At 37.4% G+C, this 23,462-nt stretch overlaps 1 protein-coding gene across 2 annotated transcripts; it reads right to left on the reverse strand.

The window, feature by feature from the left end:
* Window positions 1-225: 225 nt before the first annotated feature.
* On the reverse strand, window positions 226-23,444 carry INTS13 (integrator complex subunit 13). Of its 2 annotated transcripts, XM_084506583.1 has the most exons (17): window positions 23,122-23,444; window positions 21,350-21,581; window positions 19,855-19,929; window positions 18,877-19,079; window positions 17,646-17,726; window positions 16,567-16,657; window positions 14,887-15,015; window positions 13,153-13,237; window positions 10,106-10,195; window positions 8,880-8,969; window positions 6,637-6,815; window positions 5,663-5,833; window positions 5,111-5,265; window positions 3,909-4,139; window positions 2,590-2,729; window positions 1,766-1,901; window positions 226-928 (listed from the first exon to the last, which is right to left on the reverse strand). In XM_084506583.1, the coding sequence occupies exons 2-17, from the start codon at window positions 21,572-21,574 to the stop codon at window positions 889-891; spliced, it is 2,121 nt and encodes a 706-aa protein (XP_084362709.1). In that variant the 5' UTR covers window positions 21,575-21,581; window positions 23,122-23,444; the 3' UTR covers window positions 226-888. The 2 variants fall into 2 exon arrangements, with proteins under 2 accessions (XP_084362709.1, XP_084362708.1); XM_084506582.1 differs by lacking the exons at window positions 226-928; window positions 1,766-1,901; window positions 23,122-23,444 and having other exon boundaries at window positions 2,696-2,855.
* Window positions 23,445-23,462: the final 18 nt, after the last annotated feature.

Here is a 23,462-nt window from a genome sequence, read left to right on the forward strand (position 1 = left end):
ATTACATTACCCACAGATGGCAACAGTATTCCAGTTTGAGAATTCTACTCTCCTTTAACGGAATAAGAGGTTTTGCTAAAAAATAAATAAATTGAAGACTGATCATCTACTTTGTCATTTCATAGTCATATTCAGGTATTCAGAATAAGTCTCCCTTTTATGTTCACAAAGCTTAGACCCAAAGCCACAGTTGGTTTAGAGTGTATATTTCATCAAAAAAAATCATTTAATGTTAGCAAAAGTTTTATTTTTATTTTGTTTTAAAAACAAAGACTCAATTCCAGCATAACAATCCAAAATGCTTTGCTTTCTAAAGATCATTTCTAACAAATTTTAAAAAGTCCTTAAGCCAACACTCTGTCTTTAAAACCACTCATCCCCCCAACCCCTTACATGAAAACTAAGACTGACACATTCTCAGCTCAGTGACTAGGTATTCAGTGTGAGGTCTTCTCCATAATTCTGGATGCCTGAGAAGTTTCCTATAAATAAAAGTATTAATATCTGAAATTAACAATATTATCAGTTAACTATCAATTGATTGAAACTGAAGTTCTTTGAACAGTCAGTCACCACTGATTTTGAAGTATGAAAATACTTATGGGAAAGGACTTCAAATTCAGATCAACATATAGGATGATTTCATTTAGTCCACGGCAACAGAGGCTTTCTTCATACTAAAAAAGCTGACTGTACAATAGTTTAAGACAGACGCTATTTGCACACCATTCAGTAAGTATGATATGTTGATTTTAGAGTTCATAGAAAAAAATAGAAAAATGTGAAAGAATCAAAACAACTAAAAAGTTGTACTGAAATGGTACCAATATCAATTCCAACTTCATTTTTTTCCTCGATTTCGCTAAATTCTGTTCAAAGAAACAATCATCACTGCCGGCCTGCTTTTCCATTTTCTGTTGTTTCCATCCTGAAACAGATGAACAAGATAGTTGGTAAGGATCATCACTAGAAATAGAATAAACAAATAAAGAAAAAAATCAAGGGCATAACTTCTTTAAAAATGAGTGTATATATATATATATTTTTTACTTCACTAACCATCCCTTCTTTCCCTACCACCACACATACAAATGTTTATTTTAATACTTTAAGCAGCAGTCAGTACACATAGGAAAGGTTTCTGTGAAGCTTTCCAGTAACAACCACAACTGTTTATTTGTTATCAACCTCACCACAAGACAAAAGCCCATATTCACATGACTGCAGATAAATTATTTCTAAAATTTTAGCTTTCATAGTTTCAAGATCTTCATTTTCACCCTTCTTTCAAGTAGTCATTGACTCTCACCATTTTATTTACTTAACAGTTTGGTTTGAGTATTTTTGTTATAACAAGGACAACTTATCAATTTCGTTACAGCATGACATCGGCCGTTTTATTACCTACAATATTTTTAGATTTGATATTGCTTCAGAAGCTAAAGCAAGCATCAGACTGACATCAAATAAATTTGACCTTAGCTACTATTTAACCCCTGAAAGTTTAAGAATTTCACTGCTAGGATGATCAGTAAGGCATTCAACCTTGCTCAGCACAGAAACAGGCCAATGAGAGCAGGCCACTCAATTAAAAAGCAAACACTGTTGTAGTCACCTGTCAATACTGAGACAAAAGGAATATATCTCCACATTTTAATCCTCGAAAGTATAAGCAGCCTTCTTAACCCTGTAGCTGAATTGTTTCTCCATACTGACATTTGACTACTACTAAAATATTTGTAGTGATGAATTTACTGATACAAACCCATTTTCTTCTTTCAGATGTTGATATAGTTCAGCTTTGTTGTTGACAGAGTTCAAACGACCAATAAACTCCTGGTGCTTCCTAGAGTTGGCAGTATTAATCCTGTTGCTCCATAAAGACAGCAAGGACATTGGCCCTAAAATTGCATGTAAAAACAGTTAAAGTTATTTAATTACTGATTTCACTTAAGTGATTTTATTTCTGAATTCTTAAAACATCATTATAAATTTTTAGAGGAAGTTACAGACTTTGGTAGTGCAGCATATTAAAAACATTAATATTAAACACCCTCATAATACATACTAAATAAATACAATATATGCAGAGTTACAGCAGCTGAAGTACTGATTTATAGATTTAATTTGCATCACAAGTAGAATCTTAATATCAGCTCAGCTGTTACGACAGATAGCAAGTTACGGCAGCTCAACAAGAAAGCCAGTGAGAACTGCCCCTTTCAACAACTAGACATCTTAGGCATGTTTATATTCATTAGTCAGAAAGAGTTGTTTTTGATACCTGTCCTTAAATACTATTTCTGATAGAGTATCTCAAAGTAGCACCAGCAGAAATTTGTCCAACCCCCTTGTCAACCCAAATGTCTCTTTTTAGACCCATGCAATATATCTAAGTGCCTTTCAACATAGGCCTGTTAAGGTTAACATATGTATTTATCAAGAGTTTCTCAGCATTGAGTATTTAACTAAGAATTCTCCTCATTCATTTAACTCCAAGAAGATTCACCTCATTACTTTAGAAAAATAGACTGATATATGAACTTAAATTTTCAAACAAGGAAATCTATTGTAATCCTTCCATTTTACCTTTTGCCTTTTCTACTGCAGGCATTTCATCCATTGTTATTAGAGGCTTTTTGTTGGGTGGCTCAGGAGAATCAGGGGAATCTTTTATAACTTCAGCTTCTGCTAGTTCTTCTTTTTCACGATCCAAAAGACCTTTTAACCTTTTTGACAGGGAAGGAAAACAGTGAAGCAAGATATGCTAGAGCAGCACATATTATTCCTGGCACCTTCCTGTACTCTTCAAAGTTACCCACAACCCACATCATGAGAAAGTTTCTTTCGATCCCCTGTGAAAGGTAAAAAAAAAAAAAAACAAACAAAAAAAAACAGGGAAATGGAGCAAAATAATCCTCTGGATAAAGCCTTACAAAAAAAAAAAAAAGGAAGATCTTAATATAATTTCACTTAAGTTAGTTAAAAGTATTTATACTGTACTTGTTGAGATAGTCTTTTCAGTCAAAATCATCAACTAATAGTGAATATACCAAACACCACACAATTACTTTTTCTTAATGTGATCCAAATTTATATTTTATATCAAATTGCTTTCACCTCAGGCCCTGCTTTGTTTCATCTGCCAAACAAAAAGAAATTGTAGAAATGGATTTGATCATATGCAGAAAGGTATGAAGGTCATCAGTACGCTGACAATAACATAGGGGAAATTGTCTATCCTCCTAAAAGATCCTAGAACGCACAAAACTATATATGCAAAAAGCTTACTAACACGAGGTTATTTGGACTGCTTTAGAACAGTGTTTTGAAACAGGGAAAACAGATGCTTGCTTGTTATACAAGTTAGAATAATTAACACGAATTACAGACAGTAAATGCAAGGGCAGTAAACCCTGATGTTCAGCTAAACAGACCAGCCAAACCATCTGGATTGTTTAACTACCTGAGCACCAAGCTTTGTATAGTTCAAAGGAAATCAACTGTCTCGCCACATCTTTCAGTTGTTTTCTATTTCTGTTGTATAATGGGCATCATGGTTACAATACAATCCTACAGTGACTATCCTAACTGCAAAGCCCTGCTCAGTGGTCAGCAACTTTTTCAAATAAAAATATTCTACAAGCAGTATGGTTCTTGAACAAGTCTGATAAACAGACACTGTAAGATAAATGTTTTTCCAGCTTGTTAATGGTGACTGATCAAAAAAAAAAAAAAAACAAACAAAAAAAACCTTGGGATCCACAATCACTGGTAGCAAATCAAGGTTAAGAGCATGAACAAGTTAAATTGAAACCCCGTTTCACAGCAATTCTTTTCCCTTTTTGATGAGGAACAGGGCAAAAAAAATATTATGCTATGTTTTCATATTACTTAAGAAAATTTACCTTTCTGATTCTTGCCACGGCTTATCTTGTTCATAGTCTTTTCCTGACTTCTCTGACTTGTCTTCTTTTTCTTCTCTCTTTCTGCCTCGTTTCTTGCGTTCTTCTTCTTCTGGGGGTTTGCTTCTGCAAGCCACCAAACATTCTAAGACACGCTGGTGTTTATCAGAGTTGTTGATGTGTGCTCGTACAAGGGTTTCCAATTCATTCCACATAATCCGGTACTGTTCATCTCTAAGCAAGGGCAGGAAAAAGAAGTATCACATAGAATGGTCTAGATCATTAATCTATTAAATAGATAAGATTCTGGTTTTAGACTTAATTTATATATATAATTAGTCCTTGAGCTTTTGCTCCTTCTCTTGTATTGCACATCTATGCACCTTGGATTACTGTCCTTCAAACTTATGAAAACACATCTTGTGACCTTTCTCAATTAACATCCAAAGAGTTAAGTTTCAGTTGAAACATATACTTCCACATGCATCTAATTCTTAATATCCATGAGATCTCACTGCCAAAAGGCATTTCTGAATCCTGTCAATTGTTTGACAACTGGCATATTATGCACTGTTAGGATACACAAAGGACCACTCAGGTACCGACATGCAATTTTATTTTTTTTTAATGCAAATAATTGGAATTGCATTGGATGGCTAGAAATAACTTCTAGACACTTGGACATCTTTTGCAGATTATTTTCCTTTTTGGAAATACAATGTACACGTATGTCTTCTTTGGAAGAACAGATATATGGATGTTCTATGCTCATTTTAAAGAAACATCCCATATTTTAAATAACTGTTTCAAAATTATTTGACTATTTTAATAACCCAATTTTATACCATTGGTCATTTATAATAAGCTTAAGTTTCACTTCTTAGTCGTTTGGCATTATTCCACTTTCTCCCTCCTAGCTTTCTTTCCTAGCTTGTGTCAGTCTCTCACCTTTCTTAATAGTCATTTTTGTTTTCACATTTAACATACAATTTTTTGTTAATAACTTCTGCTTCCTAACATACAGCACGCTTACTGTGATAGCCCCTAAGTGGTGCAAGCAAAGTGTTCACAGAATTTGTTTTGCATATGTACATCATTTAGTATACTCCATATTATCTTTGGCCACTATTTAAAAACATGCATGAAAACAATGTAAATGGAATACTTCTAAGAAACATCCAACAATGAAAAGCTATGTATTTAACCTTTTTGGACCCTTTCCTCTGGTACCAACTGTTGAAATTGGCAGTGGATCATTTTTCCTCTCCATATCTACCAAATTATATATTGTTTTTTGACAATTCAGAACATCCTCATCTGTCATTGCTTCCTTTACAATCACACTGGCTAATGGCACTACCTGGAATACAAAACAAAAGTCAAGAATGGGAAAGTCTTGTATGTTGCAGGAAAGAAACAGAAAGAAAAACTGAAGTGTGTAACGATGGAACAACATACAACAAAGTCGCCTATCCCAAATTTAGTAATAACTCTCAAAGGTATATGCAGAGGCATGCTGTCTTTACCCATTGTAACCCAGCAGCTCTATAGCTAAACCAGTTTAAAATATTCCACCCTATTTAGATTACATGGCAATAACATATTGACACTAAATACAGAATACTTAAGTGAAAACAAAGCTTAAAATAAACCCTTTTCTGGCAAATGATTCATCGTACGATAGTCAGTATTTCATCAAGTAGCAAGCTGAAACAGTCTAGATTAGAATAGAAGTTTACAAACCCAAGGTTACTTACAGCTTGCATGTTGAAGATGGTAGTCTGAGAAATAATCATAGGCCAGTAACGAGTATGTTTCTCTAACTGATCTTTTGCACGTTCCAATGGAATTTCAAGACTTCCATCGATCTTATATCTGGGCTCTAGAAAAGGAGTTAATCGGTTTTCCCTCATAAATTCACCAAAATCCTAATGATAACCAAACAAGATAAAATTAGGAATTTCTCTAACAAAGTAGCTTTCACTGAACGGGTGAGAAAGCATAGTCTTGCCTTTCATTAATTGCATACACCACCACCATTAAATCTGAACCTAACACAAAAAGCTCTCAAACACACATGATGTTCTTTGGAGTGAACACAAGAACAGTTGTATAAAAATACGGGTTTAAAACTAATGCAGAGTTTTTCATGAAGAGGTCTTTTGGGTTTGCAAGGCGTTTCACATATGGTAAAAAGTTTTACTGCATTTTTCTGGAAGTCATTTCTGCTTACATACCAGATGCAAAGGAAATGTTAAAGAAAATGCCAGCTCCATACTGGAGTTCCATACAGGAACTGCCTGTTCCATACCCAGGGTTCAAAGCTGAAAACTCGATCTTTCCTATTTATTGTACAACTCATCCATGTGCAATCTAGCCTCTGAACAATGAGCAGGATATAGTCCTACAAACACCCAGCCAGCCAACACAAAAGCCTTGCCAAGAAAACATTGTTCCAGAACCAGAACGAGCTTTAGATGATGATAGTGCATAAGGCAACAAGTGTTTCCTCAACATAGAGAGGATTCTATAAAACAGGCATAACAGTAAGTAGTCTTACTACTACGTAGTAAATATGCATCAGTGTATACAACAGAGATTGGTTTGACCGCAACATCACACATATCAGCCTGGCCTTCCAGAAAACACACCAACATTTCATATACAGTTATCTATTGCACAAGATCACTTGTTGTTTAAGTGAAAAACTTAAAGGGAAAAGGAATCTTACTGTAATTCGGTAGTCCGTGACTCTTCCTCCACAACCTTCACTAATTGATGGGGGATCTTCTAGAATTGATCGTGAGCTGCTTAATACATGCAGAAAAATTTCTCCTCCATGGCTACTAAGCATGTGACTAATTACTTTAGAGCCAGACTTGCGCGGTTGTTCCAACAAAACAGAACGACCTGTTGGAAGTGAGATCAGTTTCATCAGTTGCGACATGCTGCAATTTTACATTAAAAATTATATATGCACAGTAGAGGTTTTTACCTAGCCACTAAGACTGAACCATTAAAGCTGTGCTTTCACCTAGATGAATGAGCAACTGCTTCAAATACTTACTCTATATCCTTAGACAGAAGATAGTGTCAAATGCTCTTAAATTTTTACACAGAACAATTGAAAGACCTCCCTACTGTGAATATCCTATTGTTTTCTGGGCCAAATATTTTTTCTATGAATGTCTTACGGCATTAAAATGGTGTATCATGTATGAGTGGTGTATTATTTTTAATCAAAGATGATGCTGTATACTAAACCATTATCTCACCTTGCAGCAGAAACTCATTAAAAGCAATTTTGAAAAACAATAAACTTAACTCATTTCATTATAAAGATAAAGTTTTTTTTCAATACCACTTTTCAGACACACACAAATAAAACAAGTTTTGACTTATTTCCAATAAAACAAATACCAAAGAGGTTCAATCTCCAAGTTGCTTGTTATGAGGAAACAAAAACAGAAGATCAGAAGGGAGTGGTTATTTGAAGTACGCTACTAGTTTTAGTTCTAAACATTTTTAGAAATCAGAATACTCTTCCAATACGGAATCTTTAGGAGAAAAATTCATAAAGAATAACTTCAAATGAAAGAAAACTCCCATTAAGTGTATGTTTATAATGCAACTCTTTTGCTAACTATAAAAAAACACATGCAATGAATGTCGACTACATACCACTAGCATTTTGATCAAGTGTACCGTCACGTACTGAAATAGATGCTTCTAATAAATCGGATAAAATGAAAAGTATTCTACATTTAGATTCGGTAAAGAACTACCAGAATTCACTATTTGCTCTTTCTCTACCTCTTTCTTCTCAATTCCAGTCTTCAAACCACATTCAATTTTCCTTCAAGTACATTTAACAACTTTTATTTCTCTATGACACAGTAATAGACTTGGCATTTCTACAATACACTCCCCTATGCAAACTGAAACATGGTCAGTGCTTGTATAGCACTTATTTCTTATATGGCAAGGTTTTGGTAGTGGGTGGCTGCAGGTCTGGCCTTTGTGAGTAGAGCCCAGAAGATCAGATCAGAGCCAGCTCCAGCTGGCTCCAAAAGGGACCCATTGCTGGCCAGAGCTGAGCCAGTGACACTAGGTGACAGGAGTGGAAAAAACGGGAGAGAATTTTGTAGATATGAAGTTACTGAAGGAAAGAGAACAGGTGCTCCAGTCACCGAGCAGAAGTTCCCTGCGGCCTGTGGAGAGGCCCCTGGTGGAGCAGGCTGTCCCCCTGCAGCCCACGGGTCCCACATGGAGCAGATCTCCACGCTGCAGCCCGTGGAGGAGCCCCCGGTGGAGCAGGTGGATGTGGCCTGGAGGAGGCTGCGGCCCATGGAGAGCCCCCACAGAAGCAGGCCTCAGGCTGGAGCTGCAGCCCGTGGAGAGGAGCCCATGCAGGAGCAGGGGGTCTGGGGGCAGCTGCCACTCGTGGAGGGCCTGTGCTGGAGCAGTTTACTCCTGGGGGATGGTCCCTGTGGTATGGAGCCATGTTGGAGCAGTTCTTGAAGAGCTGCTGCCTGTGGAAAGCTCACATACAATCAACTCCCCGCACTGGAGCAAGGAAAGGACAGTGACAAATCAGTGACAAAGAGTTATGGACTGACTGCAACCCCCACTCCCTGCACTGCTCAGGGGGAGGAGGTAAAGGTGGGTGGGGGTCAAGGTGTTTTTATTTTGCTTTTAGTTCTCACTGCTCTAGTGCATTAGCAATAGGCAATAAATTACATCTATCTCCCTATATTGAGTCTGTTTTGTCCATGATAGAAATTGAGACAAGGACAAGGAAGATCATTCCGCAACTCATGAGCCTTTTCTCATTTTCCACCCATTTTGTTGAGGGGGAGTGAGAGAACAGCATGGTGGAGCTGAACTGCCTACCAGTGTGAAGCCATTGCAGAGCTCTACTTACAATATTAACAATTACAACTTGAAAGTAATTAGTCAAAGACACATCTTTACCGTTAAGGAGAAAGTTAGTAAGGCATGACGAAGGTCTGCTATTTACATCTACTGGTGAAATTCTGTACGCTCCAGTGCAATAGTGTAATTCTGAAAGATAAATGAGTAGAAGAGATAAGAGTCTAGTTCCACACAGAAAAAAAAAACATACCACAAAATGAAAGAAGGGAAGAGGATTAGGCTATTTCACAATCGGAAGAACTGTAGGCTTTGTAGAAAGCCTAGATCTAAAAAAATTACTCTTCCTACCATCTCCTGGCAAACATTTCAGTATCCTCAACTCTGAGAACTGAATAAATTTCCCAAGCCTCATTTCCAGGAGGGTCTCCAGAACTTTCTCTCTCAATCTATTTCACAGTAGGGTCAACCTCCTTTTATTTCTCTTACCTGTATTTTTAATCTGCTGGCTCACAAGGAGTCAGCATTATCTTGCTGATGGACTGCAGGGTGCACAAGGTGAATGGCCAGGTGGTTCCCTATGTTACCTTAAATCCTCCCTGTCACTCAGCAGGAGTTGGAGTAGACATCACAGAACAGATTGGTTTGGAAGGGACCTTACAGATCATCCAATTCCTTCCCCCACCATAGGCAGAGATGCCTCCCACTACACCATGTTGCCCAAAGCCCCATCCAGCCTGGCCTCAAGCTCTTCCAGGGAAGGGACATCCACAGCTTCTCTGGGCAATCTTTCCTTCACTCAGATTAGAAAGTAAATATAGATGAATGAAAGAATCTGATTAAATTGTTGCACAAGTTTCCTTCCAAACAAAAGTTTCCCTAGTACTCTAATACTTACACTAAAGATAGTGCTTTGATTCATATTTTTTCCTAAAACAACAATCAATTAAAGAAGTCTGAAAGCTTCTGTGTTGAAAACCACCATTGTGGAACTGACAAGGTATAGTTGCCACTGCACAAGGGACAGATTTCTCAACTTTGCAGTTAGGAAACAACTTTGAGATAATTCAAAGGAGAATGATAAAACACCATGAAAACATTTACAATCTCCCCCACCTCTTTCACAGATCATTGATTATGCAAAATCAGAAGAGCATCATATCACCATTATTAAAACAGAATGCATTCAGCAGAGTTCAACAGAATAGAAGGTAAAAATAGCATTAACTGATGACTTATCTCCTTGCTCAAGTTCTTGTCAGCATATGTATAGCAAAATATGTAATGCAAGTTAGAGTATTAGTTTTGTAAGATATCACGTTACCTACCTACACTATTTGTTCGGGGAGTACACCATTTTAATGTTACAGTTTCTTTAAATGTGCCTTCTCTACTGTTGCCACCTATGTGATTATCACCTGCAATATTAAGCCAGAAAAAAATGCATCATAATGCAATCAAATATTTTCTTACACAAAAACACAGCAAATAGTTATGTAAGAATGAAGTGTTACTGCAAAAACAACAACACTCAAAACAACAATTTAAGGTACAAAACTTTTGTAACAACCATATACAAAACATAACCTAATTTTCAAAAGCCAGATACCTAACAAGTGAAAAAATCCATATATTAGTAGTGGTACTTGAAATAACCTTTTGAAATCAGCAGCCATTGCATGTATTAAAAAAAAAAAAAAGCAAACAAAATACTGTAGCTCCATAGTATGCTCTAAATATTTGACAGTTAGAAAGTAAAATACATTTTTTTTTTTTTTATCTGCAATAGGCTTTTATTTTTTCCTTTAAAAATGCCCAGAACTTTGAAAGCATCTATATAATTTTCCACAGCCGAATCAGCTTTATTTATTGTTTATGTATTAATAATTATTATTTCATTTATTAATAATTATTAATTTATTATTTGTTTATTTATTAATTTTCCACAGCCTTAACAAGTGTCAGAACCCTTATTTAGGGCTGATCAGCTTCTATACATATCTCATAGTCTTCACTGAAACTGATCTAAAGGCATATTTGACAAGTTAGACTTTGGTGGGAAAATAGTACTGGTCTCATTACCCAGAATCTTTGCTATGTCAAATTCAATTTGAATTTGAAATTTGAATCTCAAGAGCTTTCACTGGCCACAGATGTTTTATCATTGAAATTACTTTATCATTGAAATTACTTTCATACAGTGCCTCACCAATAAAGGGACATTACACTGTGCCAGTGAGTTCTGTAATTCTTTGTGCTCTTTGACATTAAGAAAGGCATTGACTGAGTTTTATACAAAGTTTCAGAATTACAGTAACAGTCAGAAAATGCCATGCTTAAATCCACCAACATCTGAGAGGAATTAGATACATACATCAACACAACATTCTATGCCATGTGTTAGGGTTTAGTTTAATATTTCATGTAAGAAGTTCCATTGATACCACATTATAAAGACTTTTACTTTTTACTCATAAGATTTATTTGATTTACTTATCAATCATATAGGTAACCTGCAGAAATAATATTTTTTATTACTTAAAGATTACAGTTAAAATATCTGGAATCCTTCTGGAAAATCTAAGAATAGATTAAATAAATTTGGCCCTTAGATAAGCTTTCTGTATCTTATTACTGTAAAATGTTGCTAATCAAATCCCCCCTTTCCTAGTACCAGAGTTATTACAGTTGAAACCTGTATTTCTAAAAACAAATAAAAGGGAACCAAAATTTACAGGATTTGATAGAAAAAAAATCAAAGAGGCAATGCAGCAGGAGTTTGGTTTGGGGTTTTACTAGCAGACTTATTCCCCTGAGCCAATAAGCATTAGAAAACTAATACCAAACCCCTGCAATAAAGCTTTATACTTACAACATGGGTAACAAGTTCAGGTCAGTCTGAACTCATTATTCTAACATATACTTTTTTTCCCTCAAACTTTATTCCACCAAAAAATGGACTATACTAATTACAGATGAGGAGATATGTTCTTTTCCTGATGTAATGGTTGAGTCCCTGCAGGAGGAGACTCTGGGCCAGAGCTGCAGCCTGTGGAGAGGAGCCCAAAGTAGACAGATGATCTGGGGGGAGTTGCTGCCCAAGGGGGACTCATGCTGGAGCAGGGACCCATCTTAAGAGAAAGGAGGAAAAATAGAAGCCCAACCCCTTCTAAAATTGTCCAAATTATTTCAAACCTCCAGAGGAAAAGTTGTTTAACTTGTTGTTAGATAACTGACATAGGTAACTCATCTGTTAATATTATTCTTAACTTCTAGGAAGTTAAAACATCAGCTTCTTAATATGCTTTAAAGCCGTGTAATGTAGCTTTTAGTAGTAAAAAAAAAATATATATATATATATATATATATATATATATATATATATATCTGTAGCCTGTAACTAAATGGACATATGCTATACATACAGCAAGTGAGACCAACTTCTATGATTCAGGGCCCTTTAAAAAGTTAAAGACCACACTGTAAGAGAAAGCCTATAGCAGCCTATAAAAATTTCAAATGGGAATTCAACGCTTCTGAAGAGGCATACATTTTAAATATTCCACAGAAGACTTACAGATGGACATTTTTTTCAGTTGCTTGGTTTATAGCTTCTAAGTACCATCAATACAGAGTTTTTAGCCTCACTTGATTTATTAACAAAATTCTATATCAAACACTGCTTTCTGAACAAGATAATTTTGCGTAAGACTTACTCTAATCTCAGAGAAGTTATTAAGAATTCACCTGAGAGGAATATTAGGTAATAATTCAAAACTATTAAAAGCATACTAGGTACTTCAAATGCAGTGAGAAAGCTCAAATCAAATAACTCTTGTGTTTTTCAAAACAATTACTGTTGTAAACCAGGTCTACGGGATCTAAGTGGTGTCAGTTGTTATTACTTGACAGATTAAAAGCTCAATTGCTCAATAAATATTTTTCCACAAATACTGAAGTAGTGCTCTTGTAAAACCACTGCACATCTAAACTCTCAGTCAACTTTTTTTTTTTTTTTTTTTTTTAAGTATCTCAGTAAGAAGTTGAAATGCCCCTCTCATAAATCACACACAAAAACCCTGAAGGTATGTGAAAGTTGTTGTGATGAATGGCCTGGTTTTGAGTTTGTCTTATTACTACTTTAAAATATGCCAGTAACAGAACTCCAAAGCTAACATTACAAATCAAGTTGTTAGGTTACAAGGAACTGAAAATGTGCTGTTTGGAAATAGGTTTCTCCTTAACTATAAGAGTCATGTCTGAAACTTACATCAATCTGAAGCTCATAAACCCATTTGTGAATACTTCCAGCATGTAACTAAAACAAAACAAACAAAAAAAAGGAAACCTTCTTTACAGGATTATTTCTACTTACCACTTTTTAAAAAGTCAACATGTGCTTCTTTGTGATGAAGAAGCTCCACATCGTAGTTGGCTGATGTGTTAGCATGTTGTTCTTCCTTCAAAAGAGACAGGCAGGAACAATGAATACAGTTTATTTACCTAGATGTCACCGCTTTTTATAAATTAACTGTTCCAATGATTTTACATTTACCTGTCACTTCAGAAGAAAAATGAGAAGTCTCAAGTGTATCATACAACCATGAGATTGCAGTTTGGGGAAACTGCTCTGACCTATTTAAAGATGCAGCCATCTCATTCTTTTTATTCCTTTTTTGAAACCCTATACTTTCTTCTTAATAGAAGTGTCATGACAGTGTCCATAATGTAAGATATAGATTTAAAATTGGTTTCATATGATTTTGCTTAAATTAAGTTTAGGAAACCTATGATGTAATGTTTATCACCAATAGTTACAACATACTGAGCAGCAGCAAACAAGCACTGCAGAATATATCAGTACCTACTTTTCGTAACTAAAAACTCAAGAATCTAAACCAAAGAAACATACTTGGAATGTATCATCCTTTTCTTGTACTTAAGATGCATGGAAAAACATACTTTTAACTGAAAATTAATAAATGCTGCATCTTTAAAAAGCAGCAACAGGTTAGCAAAACCAGAAAAGTAATTTCAGTAATTTATTCCAAGTTAAAAAAAACACACACACAGGGAACCCAGCATGGTCTATTACTATAAGGACAAGGACAGAAGGGAGAGGCATACCAGCAGCACACAGGTCAGAAAGTTACAGAAAAGGTATTTGCAAGCCTAAGAGTTGCATTTATATGATAAACCTCTTCAAAGTTCCATTAACAATTAATGTGTTGTGACAACTTTAATTCCAGGTTTTGACTTATTAAATCCATACAAAAAGGCTACTTTTGAAAGACACTCATACAAGTTTGCTGTTTTTCAAAATATGTAATTAGTAAAGATTGACAGTATTAAACACTGCCTTGTTTTTCAAATCAGAAAAGTTTATCCGCCCCTACCCCTTCTGTTTGTTTGAATAGTGACACTTGGAATCAGGTAGCAAGAGACAGCTGAAATAAAGTTATTCTAAACTGAAGAATACTTTAAATACCTAACTGCAGTGATTTCCTTTCTGGTATTGATAAAAAAAAAAATGGGGACATAAATTTGAACAGAAGATAGTAAGTTTAGTCTTTGGCTAGATTATACCTTCTGTCCCACCCCTTTCTGGCTTTAGATCTTCAAAATGGAAAACCTACTGAAAAACTTTTAGTCTAAAATCAGTTGTTAGTTACAAACACCTTTATGTTGGGTGGGCATGATAATAAGACAGAGGAAAGACTCGCTATGCCACTAAAATGCACAAGGGTCAAGAATATCTAATCAACACAACTAGAAAAAGACAAGAGAATCACAGAAAACTTAATGTGAGGTAAATAGTATTTCTATAAAATATTACTAACAGAAATGGAATATTGCCTGCATTGCTACATCAAAATTAAGATTCAGCAATACTTTTTGTTCTGTGATCCTTCTTAACTTTTTCCACCCCCTTTACCATTACTAACCTGGTCACAAACATTAAATGTGGGCTAATAAAAAAAAAAAAAACAGAAAATATGATATGGAGAGAAAAGCCATGTAAAAAATTCCATTTAAATAGACATTAAAAGTTTTCAAACAAATTTTGAAGTGTTGCAGATGGCTAACAAAGCAATAGACACAATATTACCTTCATAGGAATGTTAGTTATTGTGGTTGAAGCCAGATCAAAGTGTTGTTGTACTAAAACATTCAGTTTTGTAGCCAAATGCCGTCCTGCACGGACACTGTGCACTTCACTGGTTAAAACGGGTGAAAGCTAGAACAAATTGACATAGAATATACGGTATTAATGGATTAGGCTCTAGTATCATGGAACAAGATAAACCAGTTGAAACTCTAAACTAAGCACACTTATACTACTAAATTCAATCAGGAAGAAACCACCATGGAAAGTTAAGAAGGAAAAGAGAAAAATTATTTCTCGTTCAGAACTTTGCCGGTTATGTCAGTTACAGTTGCTACAATGTATCCCGTATTCAGAACTGTGCCCCAAAACCCTGAGCAATTAGTTAATAGCAAGAATTAGAAATAGTACATAGGGAAAGAATCCTCTTAATAGCAGCTCTGGGTCTAGACTTTCCCTCTTTCACCCACTGAGTAACAGGAGCAAAGTCACTTCTGTATACCTATTTGTGTGTTACACACAAAAGAAACACAAACTAAGTTCCATTTGATTTTCTCTTTGCAAGGAATAATTATATTGGTTTTAGCTTGAAGAGCAATGACCACCTTACAAAGGAAAGCAGTCAATTTATTTATTCTCTTCTGTTGACTTTGTTTCTTTTAGCATGACTAGTAAATTTCTCTAGCAAAGAAAAAATGTAGGACAAAAAAACACATTCCTTTTTATTTGTGAAGTTAGATGTAGGACTAGATGCATTTTGTGTTAAGAATAGCGCTTTTTTCCTTGCGTATTTTTCTTACAGTCAGCACATTATAATACTAAGCATTTCAGACTGAAGATCAGCAGAATTGATCAAAATCTGTGGAACGTACTTATTTTAAACAAACCACAAAGCATACAAGTCCATAGAGGACACATGCATTTATTACAGTTGAAATGTTAATATATAGTAATTTCTCATGTGTGTCCTTTTACCTTTTCTTGAGGCCGTTCCCGCTACTCCTACTGCTGGTTATCTATGAGAAGAGGCCAACCCCCAGCTCCCCACACCTTCCTTTCAGGTATTTGTTGAGAGCAATAAGGTCTCCCTTATTATTTATTGAAAAGGCATTCTGTTTGCTAGCATTTGACAGCATAAACAAAAGCTCCATTTTGTTACCATGAGAAAATCATTCAACTAATAGTTAAAATCTTAACGTGTTAGCCTTGTAACATGGAACACAGCACTGCACAATATCCACGTTGTTTAACAGATACATGTTAAAACATGAAGAAACCCTGCTTGAATAGCAGTGTTATTCAGCTACCCCATCCAACACAAGTAGCTGATGGTTTTCCATTAGATCCCTAACTACGTATTTCCCTCTCAAAAGTAAGGGAAACCAAACCCAATGTTATAATCATCCAATTATTTTTTCTTCACAAAAAAGAAACATGAATTATTACTGCAAGCAATTTAAGTAATAAAATAAAGACAATGACATATGTAGAAGAAATCAAAGCATACATGTTAAACAGCAATATGCACGCTGCCAACTTTTCAAATAATCAACACTTGTGTTTTTTCCTATGCCTTAGCAGAGGCTCAAAGCCTTATTGAGGCATACTTAATTTGCGCTGTTTACTTTGAGTCTGACACTGTTACTAATACCAGGATACATTTTCTCATTTTAAACTTCTTACCTCCTTTTTAGGACGATCTGAAACGAGGCTGTCTTCACCAACTGGGTATGTGTGGATTAAGACCAATTCACATTTCTGGATCTGCATTAGACTTAAAAATTTAAAAAAAAAAAAAAAAACACATTCCATTTAACCTACAGAGTGGCAGAAAGTATCTCAGAAATTACACAGGTTCTCCCAGGATTCATTTAACTGCTAAAACACAAAATCAGACATATTACAACATACTGTTTCTGAATGCATTTTCTAAAAACTAGGTTACATTAATGATTTTCAGAAGCATATTTCAAAATTATCAGAATAAAAAGCGTGTAATATTTCTAGCTCTTCAGCTGCAATAGCACTGTGCTACTTTTTGGAAAGATCAGTGGGCTAGATCCTTAACTGATATACTCTTTAGCTTCATTCATCTGAAAATTGACACTACAAAGGATTTGTGTCTCCAGGTATGTGCATTAATATTAATCATTGTATTTGTTTAGTAATTAAGGTATTCCAGTGAACATGAAAGTTAACTACCCATGTCTCCTAACACAACTGGATATTTGGAGAGATCAAGATACTGGTTAGCATCTCTCACTACAGTGATGTATGAAAAACTACGTGTGAATCATCTTTACAGTGGACTTAGAACCCAATTCCCAGGCAGTACTGTCAAATATACATTATATATATATATACATATACATATATATATAATATATATTATATATATATATACAATACATATATATATGTGTGTATATATATACACACATATATATATATGTATTGTATATATATACATATATATATGTATATATATACATATATATACACATATATGTATATATACACATATATATATATATATATGTATTGTATATATATATATACACACACAAACACACACATATATGAAATTGAAATTTGAGCAGGTAACGATTACACACAGCCTTGGAACCCTTTGTTTCACACCAGCGTTCAAACCATTCATCAGAAAAAGTTTTAGAATGTTTTAAGTGACAAAGACACACTTGTATTTCTTAGAGGACATAACAGGCACATGCAAAATAAAGATTTATTAACAGTATACTCACTGATCTGAATTAGCTGCAAGTTTGTTATGTTCATGAATCGTTTCCTGAACACAATCCTCAAGCATTCGAACATGACTGTCACTAGAAAGAAGTTGAACATGAATATTTTTATGCAGTATTATCAAACCTCTTGCTCAAAGCAACATGCCACTACATGATGTCCTACTTGAAGTGGGAACATTTTGGCTGGTTACTGTAGCACACGTCCATAAACAAAACCCTCAGTAGAGCAAGACACGATCTACAAAGAATCATAGAATAACTGAGTTGGAAGGGACCCACCAGGATCATGAAGTCCAACTCCTCCTGGGTCCTCAAAGGACACCCCCCCCCCCCCCCAAAAAAAAAAAAAAAAAAATAATCAGACCCTATGTCTGAGAGCATTGTCCGAACAAATGCTTCTTGAACTCTGGCAGGCTCGGTGCCGTGACCACTGCCCTGGGGAACCTGTCCCAGTGCCTGACCACCCTCTGGGTGCAGACCCTTTCCCTAACCCCCAGCCTGACTCTCCCCTGTCCCAGCTCCATGCTGTTCCCTCGGGTCCTGTCGCTGTCCCCAGAGAGCAGAGCTCAGTGCCTGCCCCTCCGCTCCCCTCGTGAGGGAGCTGCAGGCCGCCATGAGGGCTCCCCTCAGCCTGCTCTGCTCTGGGCTGAACAAACCATGGGACCTCTGCTGCTCCTCATGTATCTTGCCCTCTAGACCCTTTAACATCTTTGTTGCCCTCCTTTGGAGGCTCTCCAACAGTTTTATCTCTCTTCTACTGCAGGGCCCAAAACTGCATACAGTACTCGAGGTAAGAACACAACAGGCACAGAGGAGAGTGGTAAAACCACTTCCCTCAAGCAACTAGAGCAGTGCCGTTCTTGATGCACCCCAGGGGACAGTTGGCCCTCCCAGCCACCAAGGCATACCAATGTCTCATTTTCAGTGTGCTGTCAGTCAAAAACCTCAGATCCCTTTCTGTGGGGCTGCTCTCCAGCATCTCTTCCCCCAGTCTGTAAGTACAGCCAGGGTTACCCCTTCCCAGGTGCAGAATCCAACACTTGCTCTTGTTAATCTTCATGTTGTTGTTAATTGCCCAGCTCTCTAATTTGTCCAGATCTCTCTGCAAGGCCTCACTACCATCGAAGAAGATAGCTACTTGAAGCACTAATTCATAGCAATCAACAGAATACTGCAAAAACGTATGAAATTCCTTATCTTTAAATGGTAGAAACAAAGTTATAAGTACCTTTTTGCATTGGTAATACAGATTATTCTTCCTCTATTTCCAACACGTTCTGCGTTCTCCATGAGCATGGTTCGAGCCTCATGCTGGTATTCTGTTATTTTACAAAGTGCTTCAACTGCTGCAACCAGACCATGAAGTATGCTGCAGCATTCTGGATCTGCCCGAGGATTAGGTGGACCAACAGCTGCTAACGCTGCCATTAACTAGTTAAATAAAGTAATGAAAGTTACTTTTCAGGCATTTGATAAACTGGCCAATTAAGAGAAAAAGTCATCATTATAACTTATCTTAAATGCAAATTAACATTGTCAGGAGAAAACCAAATGGAGCAATAAAACATCTCTATTTGTTCCCATCACTCTAGAAAACATTTTGGACCCAAGTTATCCATGGCAGTTGATTCAACATCCGTTACCAACCACTGAGATTATAAGATTATTGTAGAAAAATAACTGGCTATAATTGCAAATTATATCCCACACCTAAAAATTCAAATGTTATCAGTTGCACTCTGTTTCTATTTTCTGAAAACCTGGAAATTTGATTTCCTTCCCAAAGTGAGTTTTTCAGAAAATGAGTCCAATATGAAACAAAATGAAAGCAAAGAGAATACAAACACTGTTTACACTTTTCTTCTTTAAAAAAGCTTATTTGCCTAGCTTGCCAAGCTTAAAAGAAAAGTGTAAAATTCAAAAGTTATCACTGGTTTACAGAAGAAATGCACATACAGCTAATTTCTTCATAACACTAGTTTTAATACAATTTGATCCTGAAAGCTACTTTTTTTAAACTGATGTAAAGTTGCCTATTGAATAGTCTGACCCTAGTCTACTTCTTAAAATTCTATTATGTAATCTTTTCAGATCAGATACACTGACACTTCATTAAAATTACTTAATATTGAATATAGTAAGATATTGCTATTTATTCTGCAATTAAACTAGACTTTCTGAACCAAAGAACAGCTATAGAGCATACTTCTTGCAAGTTCTGATCTTCTTGGGTCCAAGAATTCAAGACATGAGCCCCAGAATCACTCACAATGAAATTCACCTAAAAGGATTTAAGAAGTGCATGTAAGGTAACAGCCAATCACAACCATGGATTACAGCTACTTCCCCAAATCCTAGCTAACATGAGTCACACCTCCCTCTTCACATTAATTAACCAATAGCCTGGAAATGTGTGCAACTAAAAGCCAAGCTAAACATAAGACATACAAAAAGCATTCACTGCTGCCATATTCATTTACTCTTTAAGCAACATTATGATCATTATGATTAACAACTTCTGACTCTAAATATTTGTTTTTAAGCCATCAAATCAATCTCAACAGCAAGTTAGTATTTCAAGATGTTATGAAGTCTTAACAACCACGTCATATTTTCAGTAGAAGAACATCCACAAAGCAAAGTAAGTTCTAATACCATGATAGAGCAAATTGTTTACCCCTGTCAACTGTGACAGTGTTTGGAGAGCATCTATCAAGTTTTACAAAACATCAGACAGGAAAATATGTTCTAAAGTTGACAAAGTCAGACAAGGGGAGGCACACATTTCATCTTAATTTCTACTCCTCAGACTGTAGAGGCTGGGGTTCAGCCAAGTGATTAAAATCAATTAAGTGTACACTTGGCATAATCCCATTGTAGGACTTGACTGTAGTTTAAGTTAAATGTCTGTTGCCTGAGAACTGTCTGCAACCCCTCAGGGCAGAGCCACTGACACACCAAACCATGGAGCTACCAGTGGTATTTCTTAGTGCTGTCTGTGCCTGTGCCCCTTGCTTTGACACAGACAGATGTTCCATTATCATTACTCCAGAGCAGCATCAGTCACAAATTCAACTGTTTTTCTTAAAAACAGCATCCAGTCTAAGGACACAACGGTTTGCACAACAGTTTACTCAACACAAACATCTACTGACTTCAGGAACCAGGGGTTAGTTACCTCAGCTTATGATACAATGTTAAAGAACCACCAGAGATTGATGCTTCCAAAGAAGAGATGCATACCAGGAAGCTCTCACACTTTTTCAAGCTAGCAGTTTAAGAGATATCCTACCTCTTCTACTGGAGAGCATTCCTTTGAAGTTAGTACTAAAAACTCTAAGAAGTGATACCAAGTACATTTACAGGCAGGGTGTGATATGCAGCAAGACATCACTCAAGCTTTTGTAAGCTTACAGATTACAAGAACACAGTAAGTCTGTGTTACCTTAACACACCCCTCCTCATGTTTTGCAGAGAACATTAAGACAATCGAGGTCACCAAAATAAACATGTAATGGGACTCGTGTATTACTCAAATCAATTTTAAAAGCTATAAGCCCTATTAACAACACAAAGATATTTTATGCAATGAATTATATTTGAATTTCTAGCAACAGCTAACGATATCAGAAGGCTTCATTAAAATGGGAAAACACTCTAAACAATGAAGTATCAAGTGCGGTATTTCTGCAAAGACTTACCAGCTTCTTGAAGGGAAAAATATCATACATTATTCTACAGTACTCCATGGATGATTCCACTGAACAGGTCCATAGCGATTTTGATATGGGTGCTAGAGGTATAATTCCTTGGGTCCGATTCTTTACTAACATATCAAATTCAACATGCTGTCTACAGGATTCTGCCATATATGGGCAGTGATCCACAACAAAAACAGTTTTATGAGACTCAGAGAAGATTTTCATTTTCTTCCTAAAGCAAACAGATATTACAATTAGAAAAAAAAAATGTACAAGATTAGAAGATGTACATGAGATGTACAAGATTAGAAAAAAATCACAAGATTACTGTACAATATATATAGCTTACATAGAAGCATCTTTCTACAACACTCAGTTTTAGAGAGGTCACCCCTCAAAGTATTTAGATCATACATTATATACATTGGCTACTCTCACACTATTTGTTGAGCTTCAAAAGCCGCTCTGAAAATGCCTATTTTAAGGCTCGATTTACATGGAGACAAAAATCTCCCCTTCGGTCTTATTAGTCCATATATTTGGTAGACTAGTTTTCTAACTGGAAGAAACTGTTTTTCCCCTCAGGAGGAAAAAAAAATAGGGAACATGAATGTGTATAGCTGAGGAGGCAATAATAATACACTGTATTACCCTCCTCCCTTCTCTAATTAAAAGAAACATTTACGCAAAATGTAGACATACAGACATAGTTATTTAAAGTTTTCCTGCTAGAAGAAACAACAGGAACAAAATCATTTATGATTAGGCTACTGTACTGGGTCTGGCTGGGATGGAGTTAACTTTCCCTGGAGCAACCCACACAATACTGTGCTCTGCACGTGTAGCTAGAACCGCAGTGGTATCACACCAACGTTGTGTCTGATGTTGAACAGTGCTGGCACAGCATCAGGACTCCTTCTAACAACCCCAGAGCCAGCAGGCTGGGGGTGGACAAAAAGTGAGGAAGGAACATCACCAGGGCAGCTAACCTAAACCAACCAAAGGGATATTCCATACCATGTGGTGTCACACTCAGCAATAAAAGATGGGGAAGAGGAAAAGGGGGGGGGGGGGAAGGGGGGCTCTCCTTATGAAAAAATCTGTCCTCCCAGACAACTGTTGTATTGAGGGCCTGCTGCCTGGGATGTGGTCGAACATTGCCTGTTGACAGAAAGTAGAGAGTAATTGCTTTTCTCTTTCTATATGCTTCCATGATGCCTTTGCTTGTTTCCCCCCCCCCCTTTCTTTTCCCTTTAATTATACTTATCATAACCTATGAGGTTATTTTTCTTTTCTTTCCAGCACACTTTTTCTTCTCCTTTTCTTCTACAGAGGGTGAGTGAGGGAATGGTTATGGCTGAGTTCAGCTGCCCAGCAGGGTAAAACCCTCACAGGCCTCGAAGCAGCATAAGCGTTGGGACTGAGTTAACCTTCACCCTTTACTTTTCTAGATCCATCCTGCCGTTTTTAAGCGAACACCCGCACTTTAACCTCTCACTGACAGAACTGTGACAGAAGCACTCCTCGTCCCACAGGAAAACCCCCTGCGTCCTTCCCAGCTCCGAAGCTTGACACCGCCCCAAGGCGGCCCCTCTCACACCCACACACCAGGCTTCCCCAGCCCCTGCCACCACCGGGGGAACCCGTGGGGAGGCCTCAGCCTCAGCGCAGCCTCCGGGGGAGGCTCCCAGCTGCTCAGTTCCTGCCCAGCGCCCAGGAGCCCCCCTGGGGCCGCCCCGCCGTGCTTCGGGCGCCTCCGCGGCCCGCCTTACTTGGGCCGGCTCCTCCTCTGCTGCGCGGGTCCCGGGCCGCCTCTTCCTCCTCCTCCTCCTCTTCCTCCTCCTCGCCGCGCCCGGGCCCTGCCGCGGACCCGCTCCGGGGAGGCGGGATGGGCCCCACGGGGCGCCCTACCGAGGGCCGGGCGCCTCCGGCCGGGCGGCCTCCATGCCCCGGCTCCGCTCGCTTCCTCCGCCGCCGCCGCTGGCTCGACGGGAAGCTCGGGGCCCGGCTCCGGCCTCCGCGCCCGGCGCCCGCGGGGGTGGGAGAAGCGGCCGCAGCCCCCCCCGCTCCGCCCACCCCTGAGGCCGCGGGACCCCCGCGCGGCCACTTACGC

Source organism: Aythya ferina, assembly GCF_964211825.1.
Source record: "Aythya ferina genome assembly, chromosome: 1".
Taxonomy (NCBI): Eukaryota; Metazoa; Chordata; class Aves; order Anseriformes; family Anatidae; genus Aythya; species Aythya ferina.